Consider the following 22,257-nt stretch of genomic DNA (forward strand, 5'->3'; position numbering starts at 1 on the left):
GACATAGTTTGCGGTTTCTTATTATTAATAGCCGCGACGTAAACTTGATTCTCTTAAGTAGCCAAAAGTATCAAATTCAAGACTCAAAATAATAGATTTTACTAACTCTACCTAATTTTTAAATGTAATTATTGATCCTCAGCAAGCACAAATATATGGAGATCATATCGTTGGGAATTTTATTCAATTGGTACGACAACTATATCTTACAGATGACACCTAATATATTAGTTGTAATAATAGAGGATTTATTTCGGCATGTCACAAATATCTATTTTTAGAATAGATATTACAAAAATGTTTGTCCCAGAACTGAAATCAAAAACACAAAACATGGTCCGTGTTCCTCGACTGCTTTAATTTGCTTGCACAGGGCGGAAAATTTGGAACGTGTCAGTGATTGCGGTAAAAAACTAAATTAGAATATTCGTCTAATACATAAATTAATATCCTGTTGATCGCACCTAGTATACGGTGTCCCGGTAGTTCTCCACAAACTTTTGGATCAGTCCCGGCAATTCCGGTGCTCGGCAGAGGTATTTGTGTCCATACTTTCGGCTCGCCCCAAAGCGATGGAACTCCACGGGTCCCGAGGTTCGACTTCTACCATCCAATGCGATCCTATACAGACGATAGCCCAGATTAAACGGCACTACAACGTCGTCCTCAGCATGGATGATCATGATGGGTTGTCGGAACTCCATGACATGAATATCCGACTCAAATCTCAGCTTATTGGTGTACATTGGTTGCGAAATGGTAAAATTGAACCAGGGCAGGTTCTTATAGAGTTTGGCAAACGGATGCATGCGTATCTCATCCCGAATGTTGGTGAACGGACTTTCGAGGATCACTCCCCTGGGAGCTCTTTCCCGTAGGCTAGCTAGTTTGGCGCAGAGATGCGTGGCCACTCCGGTGCCAAGGGAATGACCCCACACCACAATCGGATTGGAGGTGGTGTTGGCTATGTATTCAAACACCATCATAGCATCGCGCACAACGCCTTCCTCCGTCGGGGGCACGGGATCGGAGTCGGCATAGCCTCTGTAGTCGAAGGAGAACACATGGTAGTTGAGCTTCCTCAGCAGCTTATACACCTCCGAACGGTGACCGCTGCCTCTGCTGGCTGTGTTCCCGTGAAGATAGAGAACCACAGTGCCACCGGGCATCCGCAGCAATCGCTCATAGAAGAGCTGCTCGTTTTCCGGCAGCACAACGGGAAATTCAGACCGTATGGCTGGCGATAGCTCCTTCAGCTCACGTTCGTTGCCAGGTGCAGGTTCCAGCTGCTGATCCGGGTCCTGGGCCACTGCCTCCTCCACGCGCAGCTCGCGCTTAAAACGACGCACTGCATTGCTGGGCAGGACGTGCCACACACCAACTCGCACTCCATCCTCGTCCTGATCGTGATCCTTTACGGTTATGTAGAAGTTCCGTGTGGCATACAGTCCCACGCTCTCCGGCTTGGTGAGATCAAGTCCTTTGGGATACTTAACTAAAATGAGAAATTTACATTCGATTAATATTGAAATAACTAAACTTCGAATATACTCACTAAATGTCAGAAATAGGATGCCGCGCTGGAATGTTACGGAGTACCGAAAGATCAAGGGCAGGACGACGAAGATCAGTAAGAAGATCACCAGACAAGCTTGCAGAGATCGCAGACCCACCCTGCGAAAAATGTCAATTGGTGAGAGGTGACAGGTGACTGGGTGGCTGAGGAGGTGGGACTAACAACAGCGCTTAGTGACAACACAACATAAAGGACGAGCAAGCTGGTGCGGATGTGAGCGTCGTGAATCAGGGGATATGTGCATATACAATTGGGTTGCAAGCAAAGCGGATATATGTATATACGGAAAAGCGGAATCGGAACAGAGCCGGCGATAGCCGCGAAAGAAATGTCGATGTCACGATGTTCGGATTATAAATCAGAAGAATGGGTTTCGGGTTAAGTCTACAAAAGTAGTTAAAACAAGCGCACAACATCGAATCGAGCAAAGATACTTACAGACCAGTTAGCCAACTAAGTAGGATCGTTCCGGGAATGAGTGTGGCAAAGAAAACGGACCTTAGGCAATTATAAGTCTCGTACATTGTGAATGTTTTACGTCCGTTCTGTATTATCGGCTTAATATATAGTTAGCGATATAACTTTCTATCGGGGAAAGCGACTTAACACTGAATGTTACTGATGTTGTGCGTTTTTTTGTGCTGAGCTTTCTCGGGCGAAAAGAGAGATAAATAAGTTTGTTGGTTAATTCAGATTGTCTTGATTTGTTTTTCTTTATATTTTGCTGTACGGATTCACCAGAGGGGACGCATGCAACACCGAACCGGACCCGGTAGCTGTTTCTCCGGATAACGACCTTTGCACCAGAGGGGTTAAACACTGACAAAGTGGCAATGTGGGTGAGTGGTTAGGTGATCTGCTGACTACACATTTATTATGAGCAAGCAAAGGGCAGGCACTAGGGTGGTTCCGCTATAATGCATGCTGAAGTAATCCTCTGATATATAAATTTATAGTTTCTTCAGCTTACTAATTACTTACGAATCATGTTAGGTATATATTTAACAGCTAACTGTATTTTTCCTAATCCACTAATCCAAAATCCACTAAATTAAATTTGATTTGAATTTTTCACTTCGCTTTACATCTGTTGACTGAGTTGGCGAGAACGCAAAAACTATTTTATATGGCATACTTCCGTTTTTTGATTCGTTATCTACAAAAAATGTTGAACCCTATCGAAACTTGAGTATTAACATAAAGATAATACAATCGTTAAGCGATAAGAGAAAAAATATGTAATTTAAGATTCATGTGAATATTCTAATTATTTTCGGTATTCTGAAGATCACTTTCACTCATCCCCGAATTACTTATTAATAAAACCGAACCACCTTACTGGACACAGAACACAACAATAATGATGATGGCGGTATATGATATCAGATATGAGCGCTACTGGAGCGTGACTAATTCTTAAACGCCCATAACTTTTCGGGGAAACTAGGGAAGCAAAAACTACGCAAGCAAATTCGTCTGATGGTCAGTTATACGAATATATATATACTTATATATAAATATGTATGTATATATTGGATCACAACACGCAGTTACACAAAGAAACACACCTCTTGAGTTGTCGCCGGCGCGTGAAGAGCATAACTGGAAAGAGTGAATGAACGATAGAGAGCATTAATAAGTCGATCATGATAGGGAGACAAATCAAAAGAACCGCCAAACTTTACAAATGAGATCTGTTATCGGTAATCGCCTATCGATCAAAAGGAAATAGTTTGCGATTTAATCACAATTTCCGTATTTTAACTAGAAATTCTTGAAATATTGGATACGCGCGTCCAGCTTTAAGCAAAGTATCTCCACAAACTGACGACTTGCAAAGTGGGAGATTTTTTGTTCCTTAATAAGTGCAATAATGCCATGCACTTGTGGCCAATTAGCGAATAAATTGGCAATTGCTCTTACTTGAAAAGAGAGCTTCTGGTCGTCAGGTGAAATACAGCGTACGGAATTCGATCGAAATTTCTCTCTACGCCAATAGCATGATGACCTAAAAAGAATAATAATTAGAAAACTCATTAAAATTCAGTAAAGTGAGGGGCGTAGCGCGTGGAGGAAGAGCAACCGGGCTTCATATAACTTTTCTTTATACGTGTGAATAAGCGGTAGGAAAGTAAATGAAGTGAGGAGTCATAGCCCCTCACTTCACCTAATCCCTTTAACCTATCAGGGAACACCCACCATCCCCCCTTTTTGGCAGGCGCATCCATTTTTTATGTAATTTGTTTACGGATTGTATTGGGGGACAAACACTATTGACATTTTTAAACTTACCACTCACGCGCCAGCAACTTTTCTTATTTTCGGAAGAGGTCTTGGAAAACGTTTATTTCGCTATTTTCTGGAGCAATTAATGCGATTTGGAATATTTTCAGGCGAACAGCTGTCAATGTTGTTATTGACTATCGATGACAACCAGAGATGCACAAAGTGATGGCACAGCTTAAGCGTTACCTTGATTAATTCGCATATATGTGAAGTTTTGCATAAATACATTTTTATGGCTGGCAAATTAGTTCAATACATTTCAGTTTTATAATTAACCAGCTTAAACTTGTAATCAACTAAACTTTCGAATTAATTTCCAGACGATATATCGTACCGGCTTTTTACGATTACCATCACTAACCAGCAATCGGTGTCGTACGAACAGTGTGACCAGACCTCCGCACATACAGTTTGTTTTTTTTTCACACAGCACAGAAACAAAAGAATCGGCAATTTAGCCGCAGATCAGACGGCGCAAATCCCGATCCAGGATGAGGAGCGTCGAGGAGATCAAGGCGGAGTACCCGCTGCACTGGCACATCTGGCACAACGAACTGGAGCAGCTGCAGGCGGCCATCGACCAGGTGAAAAGGGGTGGTGGTGCTCCATGGGGGTGGGTGTGGCCCCCGGGGACAGGTGCTAATTGAATTAGCAGGGCACGGGGAAATGACACTGCGATTAAACTCACTGATTCCGTCACCTTGCAGAACGACAAGGAGAAAATCGATCCCCGCGGCCGGACGCCACTGATGCTGGCTGTGAGATTGGCCAATTTGCCATGTGTTAAATGCCTTCTGGCTGCCAAATGCAATGCCACCTATGAGCACGAAGGCTGGTCCAGTAAGTCAACGAAGGGACACCCGCAAATTAACTCCAATAATTGCCTCTCCGCCCTTAGTTGTTCAGGAAGCCGTCTGCACCGGTGATGTTGACATACTGACGGCCATCATCGAAGTCAGGGATCTCCAGCGCCATGTCCAGCGGGTTACGCATGTGCCTAAGCTGCTGCAGCACCTACTGGATGCTCCCGACTTTTACATCGAGATGAAGTGGGAGTTCACCTCCTGGGTGCCTCTGATGTCGCGTCTCTGTCCCAGCGACACCTACAAGGTCTACAAGCGCGGAGCCAACGTCCGGATAGATACCACGCTGCTGGGCTTCGACAACAACACCTGGCAACGGGGAAATCGCTCCTACATCTTCAAGGGAGCCAGTAAGTGGAGAAAAATCGAACGATTTTTAAGATAACAGCCCAATACTTAAACACTACTTATTTGTAGAAGAAACTGCCACGATGATCGAGATCGATCACGATACAAACGAAGTCATGGTGGAGGAGATGAGCAGCGATATCGGTGATATTGTGGCTATTCCACCAGCCTTGGGCACTGTGAGAGCGCGTCTCAATGCCCCGGTGATCACGAACAACATCGAAATGGACAAGATTAGCTTCGAGCGCAACAAGTGCGGCATATGGGGCTGGCGTAGCGAGAAATCTGAGGTGATCAACGGCTACAACTGCAAGGTGTACGGGGCCAGCAACGTGGAGTTCGTTACAAAGACGCGAATGGATCACCTTAGCGAGGAGCAGATCAAGGTAAGAAAACCTAAAGTGCAATACAAATTAAACATTTGCATGGCATCATTCGCAACATAGTGTTAAATAAATGCAGTCTGGCCCTGGCTGTCTTCTTTGTTTCACGTAATACTTTATAAATTGAACTTTTTATACACTCTTTTTGTGATTTAGAACAAGACGGCGAGGACACCACTTCATAGCCTGCTGGGAATTGCTGATGAGGACTATGTGTCCCCCGCTGATGCCGCTGCGGCACTCAAAGATCGCGTAGGTTTCAGTTAATCAACTTTGCCTCAAATAATTAACATTATTACTATTTTCTAGTCACCATCGCCTCGGTTGGGAGAAGGTTCAATCGCCGGAGTCGAAAATGGTGGACGAAACTCCCCAGCTCCCGGAAATCAGAGCAACGGAAGCTCCGCCTGTGCGTCGGGCACCAGTACACCCAAGTCTTCTGTTACCCTGGAGGAGTATTTTAGTCAGGAGGTTGATCTCCACGGAAGGGATGTTGGCGGTCCCAAGAACCTGAGCACAAAGGTGCAGCGCTTTAGAGCTAACTTATGGTTAGCCGAGGAGCACCCCATTCGACTTCAGGAACAAGTGCTTCCCATCCTGGATCTCATGTCCACCATGGCCAGTCCACATGTGTCCAAGCTGAGAGACTTTATCACCATGCAGCTGCCTGCTGGTTTTCCAGTCAAAGTGGAAATCCCGCTCTTCCATGTTCTAAATGCCTGCATTACGTTTGGAAATGTATTTGCTTTAACCACGCCCGTAGATCACGTGGCCACGCTGCAGGAGCAAGATCGGGTCACTTGTTTGGTCGATGATCGCTGCTTTGATATCCCGGCCCACTACACAAACAGGGGCAGCGATGTCCGTCGTCAAATTCCCCTCGATGAGGATGACATGCTACAGTATGCCATTGAGCAGAGTTTGGTGGAAACAAGCGGAGCTTGTGGCGTGGACGCCCGGGACGACGACAAGGTGGACATATGGGAAGTGCTGAGGGGCCAAAACGTCGTGGGCTCCGATCTCCTGCCAGAAGATGACGAGCAGCTGCAACGGTAAGTTCCTAGCATACTTTTGCCCTTGCAGAATACTTTTGTAGCACTACGGGCTACTTAATGTTAATGTTAGTTATTCTACAAGGGTTTATAAGCTTGCCATGATTTCGATTTATAACCAAAACTAACACCTGTCAATGGTAAACGCTAGTGGCCACCGCTTATCCTCGCACTTACTGTCCCCCCATCGCCAGCAGTACGGGCGTTATTCGCCCTCCCCCAAGCACCAACCCCAGTCCTTTCCCCACTCGCAACTCCAACTGGAGCCGCAGACACGTGGACGATCAGCCTCGGCTGGTGCGCAGTTCAAAAACGATTTGGGCTACATGAAGAAGATCTTCAAGTAGCGCTAAGAAGCCACTCCCCTCCTTTCGTATTGCTAGTTTTGATCCAAGCTTTGTGTGTTCTTGTGCCCTTTTCTTGTATCAATTGCAGAGTCCTCCAGGAATCATTGCTGGGCGCCCATGCAAATCTGCAAAGCGGCTCGCCCGCCTCCGACGACGACGACGATGGCGGATTCCGGTATGTGGATCCCGATTTGGCCATGGCCATGCGACTGTCGCAGCAGGAGCAGAGAAAATTCGAACTGGAGCGGCAGCAGGAGCAGGAGATGATCGAGCAGGCGCTGAAGCTTAGTCTGCAAGAGCACTAATATACTACCAGCAATTCCAAATTGAAGTTATATTGATTTCTAGTGTAACCTTCGCGCTAAGTTGTATAAATAATACCGAGTACTTTAAGTTACCCCCGCATCCATCTGCGCCCTGTTCTTGTTTTGAATTGTGATACAAGCGGGACGCAAGCGGGAAGCAGTCGCCTGGTCTCAACTCGTCCACTCGCAACCGAAGGATCCACCCTATATATACCATGTATCCAAAGTAGTCCTCGTAGTTGTAGCTTTTGCATTGTATCTGGTATCTATTAGATACTAACTTAAAATTAAGTGCGTGTGGTGCCCGTAGGATATGTCTTATATGCGATCCAACCGGTTAACCACATGTGTGCGTGTCCTTAATCTGTAACCACTAATCACCATTATCCGTAATTTATACCAATACTACCCACTCACATCATGCGCATGCAAGCTGACACCTTTTGTGTAAATGAACAAAATATATGAAATAATCATCAGGAAAACGGTCGTTTTTATACTTAGCGATATAGTAATTTCGTTTATTAAGCACTATATACAAGTCAAAATCGGTACACAACTTATGCTAGTTAAGCAAACACATAAAGTCTCAAAAATTGATTTGGTTTCTACTCAAGATATTCCGAAAAATTTTCAATGCTACTTTCTAAGCAAGTGTAGTTCTGAAAGCAGCATCTAGACATATGAAATAGTCTATAATCGGTCATATGCAAGCTGTGCTATCTCGATTGCCTTATCAGCGGGTAACTTATGTCAAAATAGATTATATACATATGGGCTTGCTCGAGTTTTCACAGATTAAACGATTTGTTCGAGTTGTAATTAGTGGATAACTAGATTTTCTACCTAAATAGTGTTTGTTTAAAATTTGTGTATTACTCCGTATTGCACACCTTTGGTTAAAGTCCTAAAATAATGTTACGATATAGAATTGGTTGGGTTCGGTATAATTACACCCAACATAAGTTCCTAAAAACCAACTTGTGAAAACCGGAACAAGCCCGATAAGTTTTACTTACAACTAGAAGTCATTCAGCTGGTGATCACCTCGTTAAGGTAAGTGAAGTGGCCGCCTTTGTCGGAATAGGGGTTCTTGGATCAGTTGTACGACTAGATGTACTTGAAGCACTTCTGCTTGTCGTGCGGGATGCGAGTCTTGAAGAGAATGGAGTCCGCGCGGTACTGGGTGTTCAGCAGCGGCGTGTAGCCGAACACCCGGCTGAAGAAGTTGATGCACTTGTGCCGCTCCTGGAAGTGAGTGTCATCCTCGCTGAGGGAAACGGGACAACCGGGGCAGCGGAACGTCCACCTGGAGGTTACTTTGACTGGTGGTTTTCTAGTTATATGGGATACGAGGAAATTCATGGCAATGTCCTCGCAGTTCATGTACTCATCCACTTTGTCCCTAATCGCCTGTGGCAGATGGTAGGTGTACAAGTAAAGGTAGTACTTGTGTACGAACGCCGCTCCTGTCAGCACCATGCTCAGTTCGCAGCTGTAATTGGAGTTGTAGTGCCACTGGCCATTGGGATTTCCCAAATCCCAGGCGTGGTAACGTCCTGGGAAGCCCACCACTCTATCGCGATGCTCCCGCCAAACACGGAATCCAAAGAGTATCTCGTCATGACGCAGATGGGCATCGTCGTCGACAGAGAGCACAGCCTCGGTTTTAATGACATCGAATGGCAGGAATCGATTGTTTAAGGAGTTCCTGGGAGCCCGAAGGACGGCCACTGGTACCCCAATATCCGGCCATCTTAGGTCATCCAATGGCGGCTTGGGTGAGTTCCAAACCACCACGACTTTGTGCAGATATGGCAGACCGTACAGTCTGCCCAATGAATCCATCAGGACTTGTTCTCTTTCGTAAGTTAACATGACAATGGTGAATTGCTCTCGGGGGTAATTGCCACCCAGTGACTCCCCAAATTCCTTTCCGGCTCCTCCTAGTCCCTTACCTATCGGACGAAAACCTGTATGCGAGCCCACGAACTTGGCTTCCGAAGGCAATGCGGGATCAAAGGGCAGCTGCGGGTATAGGTAAAATGGATCCAACCAATCGTTCCAGGCTTCCTTCGCCTGCATACGCAGTATTGTATAGTTCCGGCGGAAAGCAGGACTGGGATAGGGTGGTTCTATAGGTCCCAATGACTCTTCGGGTTCCGTGTCCAAGCCGACAGGCGGATCAGATTTTAGGGGTATAAAGGTACTGTTGAAAACACTTTGCGCTATAACGGAGGGCACTGGTCTGGGTGGGATTCCAAGGCGATCCCTCAAACTGGCAATCACTGTATCCACGGTGGCCTGCACAGAGCTCAAATAGCGTTCCCAGATGAGGCGTCCCTGACGCCGTAGCAGCAGTAAGTCCGCATCCTGAACTGCCCGTAGAAGGAAATGCAGTTCTGTGATCCGAGCCTTTGGAAGAAGTAGAGCCGTTCTTCTCCAATCCACAGTTTCAGCGTAGGGCAAGCGCAGCTCATCTGCTCCAAGGATAACAGGCACTGCTCCCGAACGAAGGGCTTCATAAATCCTTGCTAGCATCAGTGTCGAAGAAACTCTGCCATTCAACGGGGGCAAAATCAGAGAAAATGTAGAGTCCTTAAGCAACTGGCGGCGCGAGGAATCCGAACCACATAGGGTCCAATCTGGCAGGGAATCACCCTCTTGCTGTTCCGTAGCAGGGACGCACTGGAACTGCAGAACGAACTGATCTTGCGTAGCGCCCTTGGCCATGTCCGCCAGGTGCTCCAGTATAAACGCATCTAAAGGATTCAAGCTGCTCTGTTTGGGCCTCAGTTCTCCTTGGTAGGTAAGCAAGTACTTCCTCCTGGCGGGCACCATTTCCGCGCACTCCTGCCACACATCTCCTCCAGGAGGACCCAGAATAGGGGGCACAATAAGGTCGTAACCTGGACGGAACTGTTCTCTCTCAAATGCACTTTGCACCACAATTGCTCTCATGGTGTTCTGCTTGTAGAGAGGATTCGTACGATGGGATGTGAGATCTCTTCTCGCCAAGTTGAGCAGCACATGATTGCGTCCATCGCCGCCCCAATATGGCAGGCTGTAAAGCTTCTCCATGTCCACGGGGCAGTCATTTTCAATAGTGGGCGTTGAAGGCTGCTGATGCTCCGCCTCCTGAGCCGCATAGCGATTGTTTCGCAATAGATCCTGCTCTAGAAGAGCCTCTCCCACCAGCACTAGATATATGCAGGCGTGCTTGGGATCCTTAACTATATGAGCATTGTATCCCAAAGTCTGCTTTAGAGTTGTCTTCAGGAAGCCATCGATATCGTAACCCTTTCGCTGTACGCTATGCTCATCCGGATCGTACAGATAAACAGGAAAGCCGGAGGTTAGACTACAGCGCGAGTGATTAAAGCAGTTGTGCATTTCGCAGCTGGCCGCCATTCCTCCAGTGATGGGATTATTCTTTCTGGGTAGTGTGTTGGGTAAAAGAGAGCGGGGCAAGGCCAAGTCCGGTGTGTTCCGCTGAACAGCCTCCCGCTGAGCCACCTGTGCCTGCTCCACGGAGATCTTGAGGCGCTCCAGTTCCGTTTGCTCCCTAAGCAGTTCCTGTTTGAGCTCCTCGATCTTCTGGTTGTACTGGCTAATGTCCGATTGCAGCTTCTGGCGTCGGGACTCCAATTCCCGCAGCTCCACGGACACGGTGCTCTGCATGCGAGGGGCTTTTAGTTTCTGACTATGTATATATAAACGTTTTCGGGTACTAACCTTGATTCTTACCATCTCCTCGATGCGCATTTTCAGATCTCCTGCTCTCATGGCGCTAAAATCTTCGTAGGCATCTAGCAGCGGTGAACTACGATGTATATCCATTGGCGGAGCATCTTGCTCCACCTGTAAAGTATACTAGTTGTTAATTGATCTATATTTGAAATATTATCTATGGTAAGTAAATATGTTTGACACACGCTGATAACGTTAGGAGATAAGCAAGACTAACAAAAAGTATGTAGTTTTTGTACAAGTATCTGAGATCGGACATATTTTTAACTTTAATTATATAATAGCAATGAAAGATTAAATCTGAAGCTTAAAATTGATTGTATTACAGCTTGACCTACATATGAACATACATACATGTATAAAAAAAACTCAAATATTTAGTTTAGTTAAATTTGTAACTTCTGAACCTAAGAACAAGATAATAAGATTATTATTGATTTAACCAGTACTATGTTTTAAGTTAGTGTTATCAGTTATTTTAAGATCGTGATCTCAGCCGCCGTGGTGCTCCAAACATTTGAGTTCCAATCTTCACCGGAGTTCACTTCCGGTATCCGAAAGATGGAGAATGCGGAATACCTACGCTAAGAATGCGGTATGCCAGGCAGGAAACAAGGAAGAGGAGCATCAGGAGCACAATGGGCAGCTTGTAGCGGCGGAGCTGCCGCATCCAGGATGTCCGAAATCCCATCGAGTGGCGGATTTGGGCGGCGGATGAGTTTGGGGCACAGGCGTCCTTGCCGCCGCCGCTGCCAGTGTCCAGGGGATGGTACGCCTCTCCGGAGTGGCCAAGGTCGTACGCCGGTGGCATGGCATTAGTTTCAGCTCGCGATTCCACCAAAATATCTCATTTATTTACACTTTATAGTGAATGGAGCAACGTTAGTTGGCAACGCGCTGCAGGGCTGCACAACCACCACTTGGATTACGCGTGTAATCGGCGCATCGATATTTATCGGTCAGCCCGCCAAAATGGAATTATTCACAAATGTACAAATTTAATACTATTTAATAAAATCTTCAATCTGAGGTCATACAAGTAAGGTTTTTCATGTATTGCTTAGTGATCCTAGCGGTCACTGCTAACGCTATCAAGTTCTTAAAATTGCCGCTCAGACGAGAGAAATTTTAGCTAACAGTGGTTAACAGCGAACCAACAGTTTGCATTTAACAGCGGATTTAAAGCTCTAACAGTCGGATCTTTGAGTTGTCTTGGCAAAGTGTGTTTGCGATTTTAGTCGCATCCAAATCAGCGGTGCGTCTGCTTCGCCTCGCGGCTTAAAGTTTGAAATAGTTTGTGGTTGTAATTACCGGCGAGACACTTGAACCGATTATTAATAGCCGCGAAATGACTGCCAATTGTTGACCACTTGTGTTCGAGCTTTAATTAGAAACGAAAATAGTTCCTAAGTGCACAAAACCAATTCCGGATTTTAATTATAGTCACAAAGTTACATCGATCATTCGCCGGAATCCTGCACGGAATACTCGAATATGGGTAAAAGCCTCTATTTATATTTACTGTCGGTGACATTTTCACTTTCTTTGGCCGCCCATTGATTCTTTTCTTTGCTTTGGGCCTGCTTTTGTGGGCCGGGCCTTGAAAGTGAAAGCCAAACGAAAGGAAAATGGCAACAGGCGTGGGTACATTCCATCGATACCCTAACACTTAGCACATGAAGGTGCGATTTTTAGTGCATACCAGTGGTCATTGAAAGATTGGATAGTTATCTATTTTCTGACTAAGAGCGCTCTCATCTTATGAGCTGCGAAACATTAAGTCGAGAAAACAGAACATCCAATACTGCAAACACAAATACATTTCCTTTTTTTTATTGGACCTTTGAAATATTAATGTTACTTAAATGACGTGCTATAAGCTATATATACTTTTTAATTTACAGTATACGCTAAAGGTGTTAGATCAGAATTAAACAAATTAGTCTGTTAAAAGATTGTTGTTCGGTGATAAGCCTTAGACCAAATTATCTGTCAGTATAGATATAACCCCATTCATTGAAAGGTCTATACCCTTGCAAAAATTTATACATATTTCATTTATAAAATAATGTGTCATAAATAAAATCTGTGAGTTCAACAGTAAGTCCAGTGACTTTCTAATCTTATGAGTTCTTGATAACCTTTGTTGAGTCCCAATAGGTTAAGCTAATATTTCTACATAGGACTAGAACTAATAATACACATGTTTGTAATCAATAACAATAAAACAGATAGCACTTGCATCTATTATTTTCTAGTCCAAACGGTTTAAGAACTAACCCATCAATATGTGTCAACTTGTTTTTATGAAGGAGTAGAAACTTCCGCATTTCGTTCCCAATCAAGAGTAATTAAAATCCAGTTCCAGAGCAGCAACACTTAATTGAAACTCGGCCCACCCTTACAGTCCACCGCTCTCCTTCAGTCAGTACAGTCCGTACATATCTTTCTAATTAAAGAATTCTACCTAGCATTAGAGTAATAGTTTGAGCAATGGTTTTAAACTATGGCTTTGGAACATATTTGAAGTCGCAATCCAAGTGGAATTCGGAATATTAATTCTAGAAGCCAGACTGTATGACCGAATGACAAGTCGAGTGCTTCGGATTTGGAACAAGCGGCTTCGCCGGCGGCTTATCGGGGATGGGCGGTGTTCCGGGGTGGTGGGCTTAATTAGGGGCACATTCACTGCAGTGGCGGTGCGTGTCTTCCTATAGCTACCCCCAGCCCCGCCCGCCCTAAGCCCCTTTGCCACTTTGACACTTTGCCCCCGTTAACCCCGCAATCGCCAACCCTACGACCTTTGGCGCTGGCAAGCGGTCGCAATTGCCTTGCCCACTAATGGCACATCCGCCATGGGCTTCCGCGGATCCGGACTTGTATTCCGATTCCGATTCGGAATCGGATTCAGTTACCCCGCGGCGCCGAACGTAGCCGCAAGAAACCGGCACTCTGCGGCACAAACAACTGCGGATAGTTGGGATCCGAAGAGGAATCCAGTAAATGCCAACATGCATTTGAGGATCCGTCTCACGTGTCGCAAATATGAAATTTGGGGTAAGCACTTCAGTTGGCCCTGCACCGGTTCTGCTAATGTGTTTCTGGCTCGGATTGGATCGGATCGGATCGGTTGGTGTGGTGTGGTGTGGGGTGGTGAGGAGCGTCTGGTGGCCCCCTTTCGAGTGATATGTGCGTAGCGGTGCATCGCCCGCTGTGCCGGGCATTTAAATATCTTGAGTTTAGCTGGATGGCCGGATTGCTGGCGGATTTCGGGGCTTGGGGCCTTAAAAGCCCCACGCAGCGCAGGTGCAACCTTAGTCGAGTTCGGTGTATCGAATCGGTGGGTGTAGATTCGCAGGAGCACAGTGATTGCCAATCGCCATGTGTAAGCCAAGTGTTATAAACAGTGTATAAAATGTATAAACAGTGCTAAGAACAATTTACAAAAAACACTTTTACCAATTTAAAAACCATTTTAATTTTCTATTCATGCGAAAGCATTAGTTGAACGTAAAACATTTAATTGGGTAGAAGGACAAATCAATAAAGTTTTATTTTGCTTTTCTCCTTTTAAAGTTTTAGTTGAAACTAATAGATTTCATTAGCAAGAAGTGCTTCTTTGATTTATTTTTTTTCCTTGGTAAAATTTCAATTGCAATACAAGTTAAGTGTTGTTTATAAATATATTTCATACATTGAAATGTTTTAAGCATCCATAAAAAGTTTATATATATATATAAAATGAATACTTCATTTGCAATTTAAAAAAAAAAATATTTTTTTTTATCAAGTAATTGTTATAGGAAAAAAAATATGACTAACCGGACCTAACCCGAAAAATAGCGGAAGAAACTAAATTATATATAACAGCTTCTTAGACAACAACTTATTCATACAAAATAATTTCATTTTAAACAACGATTCCATCCAACTCAACTATTAGTCAACTATTTGTGGTATTTAATAATATTTAAACACTTAAAAAATAATAACTTTAAAGATGTGTTATTTCAAAGATTATTCAAAGAAAGTATAAATATTTCATATATGGTGCACCATTTCATTAAACATCTAAAATAATATAATAATTTAATATTAAAACTGGAAGAATTACTGGCTATCTAACGGTAAACAAATCGAGCCATCGATGGCCTATCGATCTTTGGGGGAGCTTTCCCTGGAGCTTTCTTGTATCACCAGCGTAGGCAGCTTTTACGATTAGACAGCTGATTAAGGGGTAAAACATGTGAGATGCGATAAATAAATGGTGGAAGTAGTTTTCCGGCGGCCAGCGAACGTGAGAGAACGGTCAAAGTTCTCGGCTTTCTCACTTGCATGCGTATTATGGGATTGTGGCGGTTTCTGAAATGTTCGTTTCGCTTACCTTTTTGCCTCTTGGAAAACGTGTTTAACTAGCAAAACAAACAAAACAAAGTGCCCAGCAATGCGCCCGACATTTGCATAAAAAAGAAATCAAAACAAAAGTCGAAACAAAAAGAGAACGAAAGCAGAACATGAATAAAGACAAAAACAAAAACGAATTCTAAGCAGAGAACGATGACACATACATTTGTGTATTTGTGTCTGTATCTGTATCTGTACTAGCTTTACTGGGAGAGAGACACAGAGAGTAAAAGTGTTTCCTTGAAAGCTGGTGCTCTCCGGTTTCGCTCTTTTGCTTTGAGCCGCTCATTCGCATTGTTTGGCGCTTTGCTTTGTCCATTGTCCTGATCGTGTTGTTGTAATGTAAAGATTCCGATTTCATTTCCGTTTCCCTTTGTTTTGATTCTCTTCGTTCCGATTCGTTTCGCCCGCCGACTTTGAAAATCGGCTGAAACTATTGTTCAAGTGAGTATGAATATCGCAGCGGTGTTTACTGTATGTACCGTTACCAAAAAGCTGACATTGGAGAATTCTACTTAGTATGGGTAATAAAAGAAGGGAAAGGGGGCATTAAAAGCCAGATAAGATATGCCTTCAATTTGGCCATTCATGTGATTGGAAAAACACAGTGCATATAGAAAAGGATATTTTTGACCAGAATTTGTTGCACCGCAATATTTTGTTTCAGTGTTCAATGCGTCAATGCGTCATTCAATATATTTATCATCAATGTGACTGGTAACTTATTTTACGATACTAACAATTGAATTAGCAACTGCAAATAAAAATGTAACATAATATATGTATGTATTAATAAAATGTTTATACAATGATTTCCTTTTGAACTTATCTTTACGCACATGTTTTCATGTGTGTATGTACTTTCGATATCTCTGATAAGCAAACAATGGGATATAACTTTTGTAAATGGAGCTGTCTTATCTCTTCAATAAAACACTGAAATATTTAATATTATCATTGATTATTTAGAAACGCTTCACCAAGCCAGTTGTGCAATTACTTACAGTTTTAGTGCTAATAAACTATTATGTCTACACAAAATCAATATTATTCCGTTCTGACACTTACCACGCACATACCTCCAAACAATCGAGTTTTTCTTTATATCAAGAAATGGAAAAAAGTGATACGCACAATTATCACACCCATTATCGGTGCGCTGTAATCACCCGAATATTTGTCCAGTAGTGAAAATCTTTACGCCCTGTATGTCTATGTATTCGCAGCTCTCTCCTTCTTCTCCCTGGTCACTGGTCTTTATGTCCTGCACTTCTCCATAGCCCTGATTCTGGTCAACAAGGAGGTGCCCTCAACGCGCGGAATGCTGTATCCCAGGGAATCGGAGACGCGGGAGGTGCGATCTCTGGACGGGATCTGGAACTTTGTGCGCTCCGATCAGGCGAATCCCACGCAGGGCGTACGGGATGAGTGGTATGCCAAGGAGTTGAGCAAGAGCAGGCCCACAATCCCCATGCCAGTGCCCGCATCCTATAACGACATAACCACGGATAACTTGAGGGATCACGTGGGCACAGTGTGGTACGACCGCAAGTTCTTTGTGCCCCGATCCTGGGCAAAGGATCAGAGGATATGGCTGCGCTTCGGTAGTGTTCACTACGAGGCATATGTGGTGGGTACTTAGAATACATATTAGAATACAATACATATTAGATACAATACAATAAGATCGCATAGCTCATATTTTATACATATTGTTGCCTAAAAGTATGCAATGTTAGAATTTTATTATGATTATAGCAGAGCATCCTATAAAATTAATGAGAACTCGTTTGTTTCAGTGGATCAACGGCCAGAAGGTGGTGAAGCATGAGATGGGTCACCTTCCCTTCGAGGCGGAGGTCACAGATCTCCTGAACTATGGAGCTGAGAATCGCATCACCGTGATGTGCGACAATGCCCTCATTCAGACGACAGTGCCGCAGGGCAGGATTACGGAAGTGCCCAACGATGGTGGCATGACCATTGTGCAGAGCTACACATTTGACTTCTTTAACTACGCGGGGATCCACAGGAGCGTGCATCTTTACACCACGCCCCGAACTTTTATCGAGGAAGTTGAGGTCACCACGAACCTTTCAAAGGATGCCACCGGTAGGTTATTACTTCGATTGAATTTATACACTTCTTAATTTTAATACTGGAATACTTGCCCTTAAAAACAGTTGGCGAGGTGTTCTACAGCGTAAGCGTGAATGGCAGCGCTGCCAACGAGGCAGATAATGTGCTGCACGTTCAGGCCAACTTGTACGATAAGGAAGGCAAATTGGTAGCGAATGCCACGTCGGACGGAAAACTAGGCGGCAAGTTGCAAGTGAACCCGGTGAAGCCCTGGTGGCCCTACCTAATGCATCCGGAGCCTGGGTATCTGTACCAGCTGGAGATCAAACTGCTGGCGACCAACGACGAGCTCCTAGATGTGTATCGACTCAAAGTGGGGATACGCACATTAAGTTGGAACAGCCAGCAGTTCCTGATCAACGGCAAGCCCGTTTATTTCCGTGGATTCGGACGACACGAAGATGCGGATATCAGGGGTAAAGGCCTGGACAATGCGCTGATGGTTCGCGACTTCAATCTGCTCAAGTGGATTGGAGCGAATGCCTACCGCACCTCGCATTATCCCTACTCCGAGGAGTCCATGCAGTTCGCGGATGAGCACGGCATCATGATCATCGACGAATGCCCCAGTGTGGATACGGAGTTGAGTTATTACCACACCTCGAGGGGATTCTTACTGATGCTAATGTCTTCGATTTTCAGAAACTACAGCCAGGAGCTGCTGGGCAAGCACAAGTCGTCGCTGGAGCAGCTCATCCATCGGGATCGGAATCATCCAAGTGTGGTGATGTGGTCCATTGCCAATGAACCTCGTACTGCCAGCGTGAGTGCGGACTCGTACTTTGAGTGGGTATTTCCATCTTATTTCCGATCGTACTCAGCTCAATCCCATTCCATTGTTATCCTTCCAGATTAGTGGCCAACTTCACGCGCTCTCTGGATAAAACCCGACCCATCACGGCTGCCATTGCCGTTCCAAACACCCAGGATAAGGCGGTAAGTAGCAAGCACTTTTCCTAACCTATAGACTGTCATATAATATTTCCGTTCCAGGGCCGCTCGCTGGACATCATCAGCTTCAATCGCTACAATGCGTGGTACTCAAATGCCGGACGTCTGGACATGGTGACCCAGAATGTAATCGACGAGGCCATCGCCTGGAACAAACGTTACAACAAACCCATCATTATGTCTGAGTATGGAGCGGATACCCTGGAGGGCTTGCATATGGTGAGTATGGATGCAACTTGGGGATGCATTACATCTCTCTTGGCTTAAAGTAAGGTTAACTAACCTTCATGTTGTTCCATCAGCAACCTGCTTATGTGTGGTCGGAGGAGTTCCAGACGGAGGTGTTTTCCCGCCATTTCAAGGCCTTCGATGAGCTGCGCAAAAAGGGCTGGTTTATTGGCGAGTTTGTGTGGAACTTTGCTGACTTCAAGACAGCTCAAAGTGAGTGACCGTTACCTCAAACGTGTTAATTTGGTTATAATGTAATAACATGTTGTTTTTAATCAGCCTACACCCGCGTGGGCGGCAATAAAAAGGGTGTTTTCACCCGCGCCCGCCAGCCCAAGGCGGCAGCTCATCTCCTCCGCAAAAGATACTTTGCACTGGGCAGAGATTTGGACCAATGCAGCTTCCCGGACGATCTCTTCACCTACATCGCCGACCTGATATCCTAATGGTCAGGAGCACGTTGATGCTGCCCCAAGTATTCGGCTACTGTAAATAAGTTTACCAAGAAAAACTTTTTCCTTGGTCACCACCGCCTCGGACTTGCATTTTAACCCGATTTCCATTCCGCTGCATTGCCCTGTACAATATGAAATGGTTAGCTCTTGTATTTTTGTATGTATTTCTATTTTTAAGAGAATAAATGAAAGTGCATTATTTATACCTGGTATATTTTCATATAAAGCAGCAAGTTTGCAGGGCAAATATCGATAACTAACGATAGAAGTCTGTTAGCGGAATGTTAATGATTGTATAAAATTGTGCTGTTAGCGGAATGTTAATGCTTCTATGAAGCTTAAAATTTAGGTTTAATATTAAAGCAGCTGATTAAATAAAAACGTACTTCATTATTGACTCTAGCGTCATTTCATTTTTGTTGAAGAGTTTTTGTTGTTTTAATCAACCAAACCCAATCTTCAAAAATCCTCAGATTCAGAAATAAAACTTCGAGCCTTCTTTCTTGCATGAAAGTTGAATTTTTATTTAAATTGCAGCCAATGAATTTGATAGTAATCTCTTTAGTTTAACTTATGCTGTTTGCTTAGCGAAATTCCCGGAAAATCGGCTGGCATACCAAGCAATAATTCTTTTAAAAATGCGCGCCAATTTGTTTGAACTGAGAATAAGAAATGAAATGGCAATAAATAAACAAAACCGCCTTTGGCAATTTTTAGCTAGAAAATTGTGTGGGTGTCCTTTCGAATTATTGCGAAGTATGGTGCCAGTGGGACTTGGCTTATTTCTATTGGTTTTTATAGATAGACAGATCTGCAAACACTTATTCGCTAGGTAATGATGTCGGCTTAAAGTTTTCGTAAAGTTTTGATTTTGGTTTTCGAATAGTTCGCTTGGTAGTTTTATGAAGGTAAAACATCATAATACCCGCCTAGTCTAAACTAACATATACTTGTATGTATGTGTCATTATGCAGTGTATGCTCTAACGTTTGTGTTTGTTTTAGCTAATTACGTTTTACCCATTTTTCCCGAAAGTAGTTTGCTCTTCAAATATTACATGTCATTCGAACTGTTTGCTTATGTGATACGTAATATGCCAGCTTATTCAAAGAAATCCTCGACACATAGTTACCGATCTAACATACATATAGTACATACGCAATAGTACAACAGTTTTAAATGTAATTTATCTAGTTGTGGCTTTAACAATACGTTTAAATTTCATTTAAACTGGCTTCCACCGGTTCGATATTTTATAGATCCTATATCAATATTACAGTTTAGTACGATGCTCAACAAATGTTCTTAGGTCTACGATGCAATATGCTTATTAAATGTCGCTAGCTGGGCTATACATAATCGAGTACTCGCTTCAGTTATAACGATTCCAATGCCTTGATTCCCATTACCCATTATTACCCATTACCCATTTCCCATTTGCCAATTACCGATCCTAAGTCCAACGTCCCTTTCCTGAAGCAGAGAAGAGAGATAGAGTCTAACGCCTAACATGGTTATGAGTTATACAATTCACGTTAAGTTGGAAAACACATACAAATTGGTAGTAGATTGCTCGTTATGTCAATTATGCGGTAGTGGTTGGTGGCTTAGGACTAGTTATTTTGATTAGATACTTTTGTATTTCCTTGGTGGCATCTCCTCACAATTCAACTTTTTGCTTCTAAAAACAGTCTCCACTTGGCTCTATAAATTTAGCTATATCTAACACAATATATATTAGCATAGGTTAACATCAATTCATCTGCTATGTACACACTTAACAACTACTGGTTATGCGACTGCTCCTCGATCCTGCGTCGTCCTTGATTTTATCGTCTTTGGTATACAAGATGCGTTAATCCTCGCCTGGTTATAGCCGAAGAGGTTAGATCAACATCCGCTGGTCGGTTTAGCAGAAGCGTCTGCAAGGATGGTGCAATTGCAAGGATTCATTAGTGAAGTGTGAATGGCTGCTGGGTGGTGATGAAAACTTTCTGCATTCATGGAAAAGTTCATCGAAATGGCGGGGCGCCCAACTAAGCAGGAAATTCTTCAAATTAATGTTACTTAATTTAACTTTCATGTTGCCTTTGCAAATGAACGCGAATGAATGGCAAAGATTTAACTGCTGCCACATGCAGATGGCTCTTCCTTCAGCAAACGCAAATGGTAACTATTCAAAACTTGTGCGCCCCCTCCTCTTTGTAGATAAAAACCCATTTCCCGATTTAGATGTCGGTTTCGGTTTTGCCTGGCTTCCAAGCGGGAATGTTTCAACTGAGCTGTGTGGCATAATTCTAATGCATTGACCAACATGGCTGGGTGCAGATGACAGGTCCGATAAAAGATAAAGGTCTGATAAAACTTTGGCTCTAGGTTCAAAAGTTCTCCCCTTGGTTTTTTCAGCTAAACAATGGTTTCGGTTCCTGGCGGGGAAGTCCTTTGGAAACTGCTGCACTTTCCACTCAACTCAAGCAATATCAATTTCGGGTCTGGCTTCGAGCATTGAAAATTGAAACTTGCCAGCTAGGGACAATAACAGCAAAAGAATGCAATTGCGTGTGCGTTGAATCGATTCAAAATGTTTCCAATGGCTGTCGGCTAAATTGTCTAACTCAATAACCAGTTGCCGCAGTTATGGCACACAAGGACAAGGTACACGGAGAACAATATCCAAATCTTTCTAGAATAAGAGTATGCAAGCGTATTAGCAAAACAATTTCACTGCATACTTTTAAACAGCTGTACGATAATTTGATAGTCTGAATTCCTGTTAGTATCTGTGGTATTAGGAGCTGTGTGCTATATGTTTTTCGTGCAGTGCACCCCCACCGCTGGGCATTGGCTTCCCAAGGAGCACTCACCTTCGCCTCTTCGCATGCACTATCTAGAGCTTCCCGCTGCGGTAGTGGACTGGTCGGTGGCCGCCGAAGAGGATGCGCTTGAAGGCCTGTCGGAACTCCGGGCTGAAGATGGTGTAGATGACCTGCAAGGGGGAGTTATTTAATCAACAGTGAACGGGAATGACAGCTGCACTCATAACCATTTCATTTAACATCCATTTAAATAACTGAAAGCAAGCGAAACCCTTTACTTTTACTTTTTTCAGACAATTTAGCTTATGCATAGTGAGCCATATTAATGTTGAAGATTTTTAAAACACAATTGCC

At 43.8% G+C, this 22,257-nt stretch overlaps 5 protein-coding genes across 13 annotated transcripts in view; 2 read left to right on the plus strand and 3 right to left on the minus strand.

The window, feature by feature from the left end:
* Positions 1–334: 334 nt before the first annotated feature.
* On the minus strand, positions 335–4,025 carry LOC6547294 (monoacylglycerol lipase ABHD12). 3 transcript variants are annotated; one of them, XM_001974740.3, is made up of 6 exons: positions 3,869–4,025; positions 3,500–3,584; positions 3,145–3,178; positions 2,015–2,222; positions 1,556–1,674; positions 335–1,495 (listed from the first exon to the last, which is right to left on the minus strand). In XM_001974740.3, the coding sequence occupies exons 4-6, from the start codon at positions 2,098–2,100 to the stop codon at positions 465–467; spliced, it is 1,236 nt and encodes a 411-aa protein (XP_001974776.1). In that variant the 5' UTR covers positions 2,101–2,222; positions 3,145–3,178; positions 3,500–3,584; positions 3,869–4,025; the 3' UTR covers positions 335–464. The 3 variants fall into 3 exon arrangements, with proteins under 3 accessions (XP_001974776.1, XP_026836601.1, XP_015012150.1); XM_026980800.1 differs by having other exon boundaries at positions 2,015–2,217; positions 3,869–4,019; XM_015156664.2 differs by lacking the exon at positions 2,015–2,222.
* Positions 4,026–4,230: 205 nt separating this feature from the next.
* LOC6547293 (ankyrin repeat domain-containing protein 13D) lies at positions 4,231–7,645 on the plus strand. 2 transcript variants are annotated; one of them, XM_001974739.3, is made up of 7 exons: positions 4,231–4,446; positions 4,570–4,702; positions 4,761–5,075; positions 5,143–5,459; positions 5,613–5,708; positions 5,766–6,508; positions 6,944–7,645. In XM_001974739.3, the coding sequence occupies exons 1-7, from the start codon at positions 4,354–4,356 to the stop codon at positions 7,158–7,160; spliced, it is 1,914 nt and encodes a 637-aa protein (XP_001974775.1). In that variant the 5' UTR covers positions 4,231–4,353; the 3' UTR covers positions 7,161–7,645. The 2 variants fall into 2 exon arrangements, with proteins under 2 accessions (XP_001974775.1, XP_015011861.1); XM_015156375.2 differs by lacking the exon at positions 6,944–7,645 and adding an exon at positions 6,660–6,935.
* A 26-nt stretch (positions 7,646–7,671) lies between these two features.
* On the minus strand, positions 7,672–11,840 carry LOC6547292 (exostosin-3). Its single transcript, XM_001974738.3, has 3 exons — positions 11,494–11,840; positions 10,896–11,021; positions 7,672–10,835 (listed from the first exon to the last, which is right to left on the minus strand). The coding sequence occupies exons 1-3, from the start codon at positions 11,719–11,721 to the stop codon at positions 8,271–8,273; spliced, it is 2,919 nt and encodes a 972-aa protein (XP_001974774.1). The 5' UTR covers positions 11,722–11,840; the 3' UTR covers positions 7,672–8,270.
* A 265-nt stretch (positions 11,841–12,105) lies between these two features.
* Positions 12,106–19,292, plus strand: LOC6547291 (beta-glucuronidase). 4 transcript variants are annotated; one of them, XM_015156377.2, is made up of 9 exons: positions 12,106–12,408; positions 16,541–16,944; positions 17,114–17,426; positions 17,498–18,035; positions 18,096–18,239; positions 18,305–18,389; positions 18,447–18,623; positions 18,707–18,845; positions 18,912–19,292. In XM_015156377.2, exons 1-9 carry the CDS (start codon positions 12,405–12,407, stop codon positions 19,076–19,078), a joined length of 1,971 nt encoding a protein of 656 aa, XP_015011863.1. In that variant the 5' UTR covers positions 12,106–12,404; the 3' UTR covers positions 19,079–19,292. The 4 variants fall into 4 exon arrangements, with proteins under 4 accessions (XP_015011863.1, XP_001974773.1, XP_026836573.1 ...); XM_001974737.3 differs by lacking the exon at positions 12,106–12,408 and adding an exon at positions 13,824–13,967; XM_026980772.1 differs by lacking the exon at positions 12,106–12,408 and adding an exon at positions 14,246–14,295.
* A 298-nt stretch (positions 19,293–19,590) lies between these two features.
* LOC6547289 (5-hydroxytryptamine receptor 2A) overlaps positions 19,591–22,257 on the minus strand; it is a 56,874-nt gene continuing 54,207 nt past the window's right edge. For 2 of the 3 annotated variants that reach the window (XM_001974735.3, XM_026980847.1), the window contains 2 exons: positions 21,952–22,073; positions 19,602–21,009 (listed from right to left, as the gene is read on the minus strand). In XM_001974735.3, coding sequence (XP_001974771.1) covers positions 21,975–22,073 — 99 coding nt within the window. In that variant the 3' untranslated portion in view covers positions 19,602–21,009; positions 21,952–21,974. Of the gene's footprint in view, positions 21,010–21,951; positions 22,074–22,257 lie in introns of all 3 variants that reach the window. The other variant, XM_026980848.1, reaches the window with a different exon arrangement.

Source organism: Drosophila erecta, unplaced genomic scaffold (genome assembly GCF_003286155.1).
Source record: "Drosophila erecta strain 14021-0224.00,06,07 unplaced genomic scaffold, DereRS2 tig00000092-arrow-pilon, whole genome shotgun sequence".
Lineage (NCBI taxonomy): Eukaryota > Metazoa > Arthropoda > Insecta > Diptera > Drosophilidae > Drosophila > Drosophila erecta.

Coding starts and splice junctions, on each gene's coding strand:
- LOC6547294 (XM_001974740.3), bottom strand. CDS start 2,100: ATGTACGAGACTTATAATTGCCTAAGGTCCGTTTTCTTTGCCACACTC. Junction 1,675..2,014: donor CTTAGTTGGCTAACTGGTCT/GTAAGTATCTTT, acceptor CATTTTTCGCAG/GGTGGGTCTGCGATCTCTGC. Junction 1,496..1,555: donor CATCCTATTTCTGACATTTA/GTGAGTATATTC, acceptor TTCTCATTTTAG/TTAAGTATCCCAAAGGACTT.
- LOC6547293 (XM_001974739.3), top strand. CDS start 4,354: ATGAGGAGCGTCGAGGAGATCAAGGCGGAGTACCCGCTGCACTGGCAC. Junction 4,447..4,569: donor TGCAGGCGGCCATCGACCAG/GTGAAAAGGGGT, acceptor GTCACCTTGCAG/AACGACAAGGAGAAAATCGA. Junction 5,709..5,765: donor CTGCGGCACTCAAAGATCGC/GTAGGTTTCAGT, acceptor ACTATTTTCTAG/TCACCATCGCCTCGGTTGGG.
- LOC6547292 (XM_001974738.3), bottom strand. CDS start 11,721: ATGCCACCGGCGTACGACCTTGGCCACTCCGGAGAGGCGTACCATCCC. Junction 11,022..11,493: donor TGGCATACCGCATTCTTAGC/GTAGGTATTCCG, acceptor TATACTTTACAG/GTGGAGCAAGATGCTCCGCC. Junction 10,836..10,895: donor AGGAGATGGTAAGAATCAAG/GTTAGTACCCGA, acceptor CCTCGCATGCAG/AGCACCGTGTCCGTGGAGCT.
- LOC6547291 (XM_001974737.3), top strand. CDS start 13,922: ATGCATTTGAGGATCCGTCTCACGTGTCGCAAATATGAAATTTGGG. Junction 16,945..17,113: donor TTCACTACGAGGCATATGTG/GTGGGTACTTAG, acceptor CGTTTGTTTCAG/TGGATCAACGGCCAGAAGGT. Junction 18,846..18,911: donor TGACTTCAAGACAGCTCAAA/GTGAGTGACCGT, acceptor GTTTTTAATCAG/CCTACACCCGCGTGGGCGGC.